This window comes from Fusarium oxysporum, chromosome 4, assembly GCF_000149955.1.
Source record: "Fusarium oxysporum f. sp. lycopersici 4287 chromosome 4, whole genome shotgun sequence".
NCBI lineage: Eukaryota > Fungi > Ascomycota > Sordariomycetes > Hypocreales > Nectriaceae > Fusarium > Fusarium oxysporum.
This window is the reverse complement of record NC_030989.1, coordinates 3,594,919-3,601,717: the sequence shown is the minus strand read 5'-3', so window position 1 is coordinate 3,601,717 and position 6,799 is coordinate 3,594,919. Positions and strand designations below refer to the sequence as shown.

General features: G+C 50.6%; 3 protein-coding genes across 4 annotated transcripts; 1 reads left to right on the top strand and 2 right to left on the bottom strand.

The window, feature by feature from the left end:
* Nucleotides 1-103: 103 nt before the first annotated feature.
* Nucleotides 104-1,536, bottom strand: FOXG_04156 (lupus La protein; the record flags this gene model as incomplete). The annotated part of the gene is made up of 3 exons (XM_018382055.1): nt 1,449-1,536; nt 974-1,345; nt 104-916 (listed from the first exon to the last, which is right to left on the bottom strand). The coding sequence occupies exons 2-3, from the start codon at nt 1,238-1,240 to the stop codon at nt 104-106; spliced, it is 1,080 nt and encodes a 359-aa protein (XP_018238701.1). The 5' UTR covers nt 1,241-1,345; nt 1,449-1,536.
* An 881-nt stretch (nt 1,537-2,417) lies between these two features.
* FOXG_04155 (uncharacterized protein) lies at nt 2,418-5,466 on the top strand. 2 transcript variants are annotated; one of them, XM_018382054.1, is made up of 2 exons: nt 2,418-2,911; nt 2,969-5,466. In XM_018382054.1, the coding sequence occupies exons 1-2, from the start codon at nt 2,735-2,737 to the stop codon at nt 5,198-5,200; spliced, it is 2,409 nt and encodes an 802-aa protein (XP_018238700.1). In that variant the 5' UTR covers nt 2,418-2,734; the 3' UTR covers nt 5,201-5,466. The 2 variants fall into 2 exon arrangements, with proteins under 2 accessions (XP_018238700.1, XP_018238699.1); XM_018382053.1 differs by having other exon boundaries at nt 2,418-5,466.
* On the bottom strand, nt 5,202-6,789 carry FOXG_04154 (uncharacterized protein). The gene has a single exon (XM_018382052.1). The coding sequence runs from the start codon at nt 6,666-6,668 to the stop codon at nt 5,517-5,519; it is 1,152 nt and encodes a 383-aa protein (XP_018238698.1). The 5' UTR covers nt 6,669-6,789; the 3' UTR covers nt 5,202-5,516.
* Between the last annotated feature and the right edge of the window lie 10 nt (nt 6,790-6,799).

The window sequence follows — 6,799 nt, the reverse complement described above, 5'->3', positions numbered from 1 at the left end:
TCGCTTCTTGTTATCGGCAGACTCGTCGGCGGTGGACTGGATGCGAGGGGTGGTGCTGTGTAGTATGTTAGCAAATGCCTCTCTGCATAATGGATAGGGCGACTTACTCGTTGCTGCTGTGCTTGACCTCATCCTTGGACTGATCGCGGTCACGTCCACCATCGCGTCCACCACGGCCACGGCCTCGACCACGACCTCCTCGGCCGCCGCGTCCACCTCGTCGGTCCTTGAAACCGTTCTTCTGGTCGTTCTCGCGTCGCTGCTTCCAGTCGTCCTGGCCACGGCCACGAGAATCCTTTCCACCTCGTCCACGTCCACCCTTGCCTGTCTCCCTACCCTCATAAAACTTGCGGGGGTTGCTCTGGTTAGGCTCAATCTTCCCTTGTCGGATGAGGTCGTTCTTCTCGTCGCAGTAAGCTCGCTTGCTCATGATCTTGAGATCGTGGTCCTTCCACTTAGGCTTGGGGTCAATCTTGATGAACTTGTTCGCCTCATCCTCGTCGGCGAAGGTGACGAACACGGAGCCCTTGAAGAGACCCTCGTTTGTGCGTCGGAGCTTAAGGCCCTTGACCTCGCCAAACTGAGCGAAGAAGCTCTCGAGATCGAATTGGGTGTTGGGGGCCTCATCGCCGAAGCCCTTGACGTAAACGGTGGCGGCTTCGACCTTGGACTTGGAGGCGTTCATGGGCTGGTAGGGGGTCTTGCGCTTGACGACCTCCTCACCCTCCTCGCCGGAAAGCTCAAGGAACTTGCTGTCCTTGAGAGCAGCGATGACGGCACTGTAGGGCTGGAAAGTTCGCATACGCTTGAAGGAGTGGATAGTCTTGACCTTCATGGGCTTGTTTTCGCTTCCGCCGCATGACTCCCACATGAACTTGTCTTGAGGGAAGTTCCAGTCGCCAAAGTAGAACTCGACCTAGGGGAGTAAGTACACCCACGCGCGACAACGAAAGATAGATGAAGCTATACATACCTGCTTGCGGATGGCCTCAGGGTCATCAGTGACCTCACGGGTTGAAGGGTCGAATTTGCGGTTGTTGCGAGGGTTTTCGTCATCATGCTTGGCTGTGGTCTTGAGAATCTCCTTCTTCTCTTCAGAGTTATCCTCAGACTTTTCTGTGGACTCCTCTGCCTTCTGCTCTGTCTTCTCCTCAACCTTCTCTTCTGTGGGCTGGGTGGTAGGAACCTCGGCCTCAGGCTGGACAGCCTCGACAGGCTTGGGGGCTTCAGCTTCGCTCATTGTGAGTTTCGACCGTTATTTGATAATTGGGAACGATGCGCGATCGCGACTTTTTCACGGTCGCAGGCTAAGAAGTGTTGAGTGGTAGGATAAAGAGGAAAGAAACTAGAAGCGAAGTGAGAAAAGGTCGCGAAAACGAAAAAGATGGTGGCGGGGTTGAAAAAAAGCGAGTCATCGGTGTGACTGTTGCCTGCTCAATGAAGCTTACCTTGATAGAAAGAATTAACTCGAGGTTACACAATTGATGGATTTTTGTTTGTATAAAACAGATTCAATTGAAGAAGAGTAAAAAAAAAATGCGATTGATTGATTCTGCCGGCGCGAGGAAAAAATCACCTTGAAAAAAAACCATTGAAAGGCCCATCTCTCACTAGCCTTAGCTTTGCGATTTCACCGCCCACCTTTTTTGGCGTTGGAGGTCCGCTACTCTCTCTTCCATTTCCCCCCACCGCGGATGACCCCACTTTCCTGCCGCTCCCTCCATCGTTTTAGTAGTGCTGTGAGTGTTCCATTTCCCTGATCAAGGTGAAGGAGAAGTCGAGAGTTTATCTTGTATCATGACGATGACAACTTGAGATCAAAACTGTAATTCGACAAATATATTATGAACTGAGACTATTTAAGAGCAAGTCTCTCAATCGATCAAATCAGACATAGCCTCTGTAACAATTCTTCGATCTGAGTTATCAAGTTCTGTAACTGTATCAGAGCAGAGCGGTTGATCTAGAGATCGAGTATCGACGACTTTTCCCCGAAATCGAGTTACCCTACCACAAAGAAACTTGGCAATAAGCTCTTTTAAAAAACGAGTGCACGAGTTGACGGTCAGCTGTAACCCGATTGGGCCCTGTCTTGTCTCCTTGGCTCGGAACCAAGCTTTTTGACCATCCAAGTTGAAAGCGGACCTGAAGATCCGTGGCACAGATAAAAAGAATACCACATGCCAAACAGAGAGAAAACCTCCGAATGGAACCGCAAAAGTTACAACATCTTGATACAATAACCGGGAGTTTTCGATTCTCTTGCTTGATCCGTGGCATGATGCGGGAGCGTCCGTCTGCCCCGATGTACTTGTGACCTCATTTTGTGATAGAGAAATACTTTGGAATGGTCGAGACTCATATTCAGCTCTCGAGTACCCCTCTAGTTTTGCATTCGTAGACCCCACATCCCACTTTTGCAGGACGGAACTTGGGAATGACATCAGCCATCTTGAGCTATTCTCAACAAGTTGCGCAACGTAAGGCAGTGTCATATAAAACCCCCAGCATCCAGGCACCAACTCCTTCGGATACCTGCCGAGGTGTCTACCTAATCTCGCGGTTCAATCTACAATTTCGATTCTATACTCTCTTTCAAAAATCTACCCAACATTCCTCTATCTGTCTTGCGACAATGCACTGAGTTTAGGCTTGCAGCCACTGAAAGCATGTGCTGTGCGCTGTCCAACTATGATAATAAAATTCTCGACAAAACCCAATTGCACCCAAAACCATGAGACACTACCGCGGCTCTCTCAAGAGCCTCAATAGAGTCACTACAAGACTCAATACCCACCAGCGTATCCCACGACGAAGATTATCGCATCGTCAACACCGCCATCTCTGGACATCTCCATCCAAGAACGGTGCCAAGCAAGAAGCACAGCAAAAATCGACGTTTCCAGTAGCAGTAATTACCGGCGGGCTTTTTATCTGGTGGCTCTACCCTTCTGACGACTTTGCACAGCTTTCCGGTAAACAATCAAGGCAGCGAACCCATGAGGACTCTCCAAAGGACGAGAAACAAGACAAGACTCAGGATGGAGAATCAGACACGGATCAGTCGGCCTGGATAAACTTTGCTCGCCGCTTCGAGACGTTCTGTAAGCTCAACGATGTTCAATTCTCTTCCTTCTCCGACAAGGTCGTTAGTTATCTCCTCCCTGAGTGGTCCAGACTTATCCCGGGTTACGTTCGGAAACTTCAACGTGAACTGTCCATGTCCCCAGGGTCTCTGGCCGACGAGATTTGGCAAGACGCCCACGACCCTCTGATTAATCCCGAGATTCGATATTCAGCCAAAGTTCGAGTTTCACCAAATCTTTGCGATGAGGAGAAGGAATTTTTGTCCCGACGAAAACGAGTCGCCAGAATAGGACTGGCTAAATATCTCGGACTCAAGGAGGAGGATGTCCATCCAGATGATGTTCCAACAATTGCCATGTGCGGCTCTGGTGGAGGTCTGAGAGCACTTATTGCTGGAACTGGATCAATTCTTGCCACAGAAGAAGATGGGTTGTTTGACTGCGTCACATACACCTCAGGCGTGAGCGGCTCATGCTGGCTTCAGGCTCTGAGCCTTACATCGTTCAACAAGGGAAACATTCGTAACCTTCTCGAACACCTCAAAGCTAGGGCCTCAACCCATATCGCCTACCCACCCGTGGCCTTCCAATCTCTTGCTTCTATGCCCACTAATAAATACCTCCTGAGTGGCATGGTCGAGAAGCTCAAGGGTGATCCCAAGGCAGATTTTGGTCTCGTTGATGTGTATGGTGTCTTACTGGCAGCTCGGTATCTAGTGCCGAAAGGAGACCTTGGGGTCAACGATCGCGACTTTAAGCTCTCAAACCAACGCCAATATGTCCAATACGGGCAGTTACCGATGCCCATCTATACTGCTGTGAGACACGAGATTCCTGACTTGCCAGAGGCTGCTGAACAAGGGCCTATCGAAGCCGAGATCGCCAAAGAGAAAGCCAAGAAGGAGGCTTGGTTTCAGTGGTATGAGATCACACCCTACGAATTCTTTTGTGAAGAGTTCGATGCTGGTATCCCCACCTGGGCTCTAGGCCGCAGATTCAACCAGGGATGTGATGTTCCTCCTGAGGATGGCTTCCATCTCCCTGAACTTCGATTACCACTCCTCATGGGCATCTTTGGTAGCGCATTCTGTGCAACACTCAGTCATTATTACCGAGAGATCAAGCCACTTGTCCAGGGCTTGACTGGTTTCGGGACTATTGATGAACTCATCTCGACACGAGACGATGACTTGGTCAAAGTGCATCCTATTGATCCTGCCAAAATACCCAACTTTGCCTACGGAATGCACGGAAAATTACCGGAAACCACGCCGACCAGTATTTATGACAACGAGTATATTCAACTTATGGATGCTGGAATGTCCAACAACTTGCCTATTTACCCCCTCCTGCGACCGGGTAGAGATGTGGACGTTCTTGTTGCCTTTGATGCCTCTGCAGACATCAAAACCGACAACTGGCTCTCAGTCGCCGATGGCTACGCCCGTCAACGTGGTGTCAAGGGTTGGCCCGTTGGCATTGGCTGGCCCAAGCCTGGAGAAGCTACATCCCAGGTCGTAGAAGAGCTAGACGAGGCACAGGCGAAATCCACTCGTGAAGCTGAGGCTAAACTTCGCGAAGCCAAAAAAGAACAGGATGAGCTTCGCCAAGAAGCTCACGAAGAGGGCAAGCAAGTTATGGCAGAGAATGACAAGACCAAATTCGAGCCTGGTGATCAAGAGTCCGGCGATTTGGGCTACTGCACTGTCTGGGTCGGGACCAACACAGAACGCAGTACTGAGCCACCCCCTCCCTCAAAAGCAATCTCGGACGAGACATCATGGCAACTCATGGAGCCTGATGCTGGCATTGCTGTTGTCTACTTGCCTTTCATTTCCAACGACAAGGTTCCTGGTATTTCTCCCGGAACTACCGATTACCTGAGCACATGGAACTTCATCTATACCCCTGAACAGATTGATAATGTCACTGCGTTGGCTCGAGCAAACTATGATGAGGGAAAGCAGCAGATCCGAGATACCATCCGCGCAGTGTATCAGCGCAAGAAGAAGCTTCGCGAGGAAGCAGAAAAGGCCCAACGCCAGGATCGCTATCGATCTCGTATGAGGAGAGGCGAAGGCATCCGTCTGGGTGAAGGCGATCATTTCAGTTGAGCCTGTGATTTCAACATTACTGGCAGAATAATCATTTGACTTATAGAACCATGTATCTAGTATACCCGTGCAGGCGTCAGGGACGCAGTGTAATGTAAAAATTTGATTCTGACTCTTACTTTGTTGAGTTTTGTCATTGTGTTACATTGTATCCTACAGTGACGTTTCCCATCCCGATCCTCTAGGATCCTATGCTCCCATGTAATTTTTATACACAGCCCAACCGGGGCGAAAATTGCTCATTATCCACATGAAGAGCCGACGCCTGATACGCCGCTCTGAGTACATATATATCCAACACCACGACATTTCTTGTTTAGATGACCTCACCAATATCGATATGAGGGGCCTTCCAGTGCTTAGCATCCGGCTCGTACATATCACTTGGTACCCGAACCTTATTGCCGGGGCTGTAGAGGTACCACGCTTTGAGGGCGTTCATCGATGCCTTCCACCTGGCAATATCCAGGCTAGGGCCGCCACCTTCACCAAGCTTCTCGGAACCACTGTAAATACCAACAATGAATACAGGAGTTCGTGAATGTCGACCTGTCTCGCTCTCTAGACGAGCAATAGGTGCCTCAAATCCTTCACGAGCGCACAACATGGAGAGTTCTCGTGTAGGTAGTTTGAATTCGAACATGGTAGAAACGTCGACTTGTCGAGCAAGCACGTGAGCCTTGACGAAATCGCGAGCGGCGTCTTGACCAGAGTGGGTGTAAACAGCACCAACAACGGCTTGGACAAATGAAGAGTACGCCTCGTGTTGGTAGTACTTATAGCCCTCCTCGCTGCTCATCTTCTCGACGTTCACAGGGTCACCAAAAGCATTGTCGTAGACTACACGACTGCTGATTCCACGTCGGGGTTTAAATCGGTCGGTAAAAGCGGACTCTTGACGGACAGAGCCCCAGCGTGACTGCATATCCGCATCTCGGGGTGCCCATTGTAACAGGCCAGGGTCGACCTCCTCGCCGGGAGCAGCAGCGGCTTCAACACCCCACCTGCGAGCTACTTGATGCAGAGATTCCTTTCCAGAATAGGCGCGGAGGGCTTCGTAGAGGACGGCCATTGGTAGACGAGGCCATTTGCAGACGAGGAACTCGAGGACGTGGTAATTGATGAATGTGCTGCCGAGGAAAGCGAGGTTGGCGTTGTTGAAGCTGGGGTTCTTGTCGGCTGATGGAACGATGAGGGCCCGGGCGAGAGTTTCCAGAGGGATCTTGTTGGAGAGGGATAACCGGGAGTGGAGAGCCGCAAGCTTAGCCGACTCAGCGGCACGTTCGGGAGAAGGAGATGGTAGATTGGCGAATGTAGGTGTTTGTTCGTTGGCTTGAGAAGCGGCAGCTGTAGAAGCTTGACGTCGAGTCGTTTGTAGAAATGCCTGTCTTGAGATACCGCTACCGATACTGCGGGCTTGGGCCTGCAGCAATTGGCCGCCCCATCGATCGATCCGTACCCTCTTCATCGAGCCAAATAAATTCCCTCTCGAATGTCCCGTCGGTTTGTAAAAGGCGTCGATGAGGCGACAGAGCGAATTGGAGATTGTCGCCTGTTTTTTCGGTCGTCGACGGGTAAAAAGTTCTGCGCTACGAGGCT

Bases quoted from the DNA above. Each gene is read 5' to 3' on its own strand.
- FOXG_04154 (XM_018382052.1), bottom strand. From the start codon at position 6,668: ATGAAGAGGGTACGGATCGATCGATGGGGCGGCCAATTGCTGCAGGCC.
- FOXG_04155 (XM_018382053.1), top strand. From the start codon at position 2,735: ATGAGACACTACCGCGGCTCTCTCAAGAGCCTCAATAGAGTCACTACA.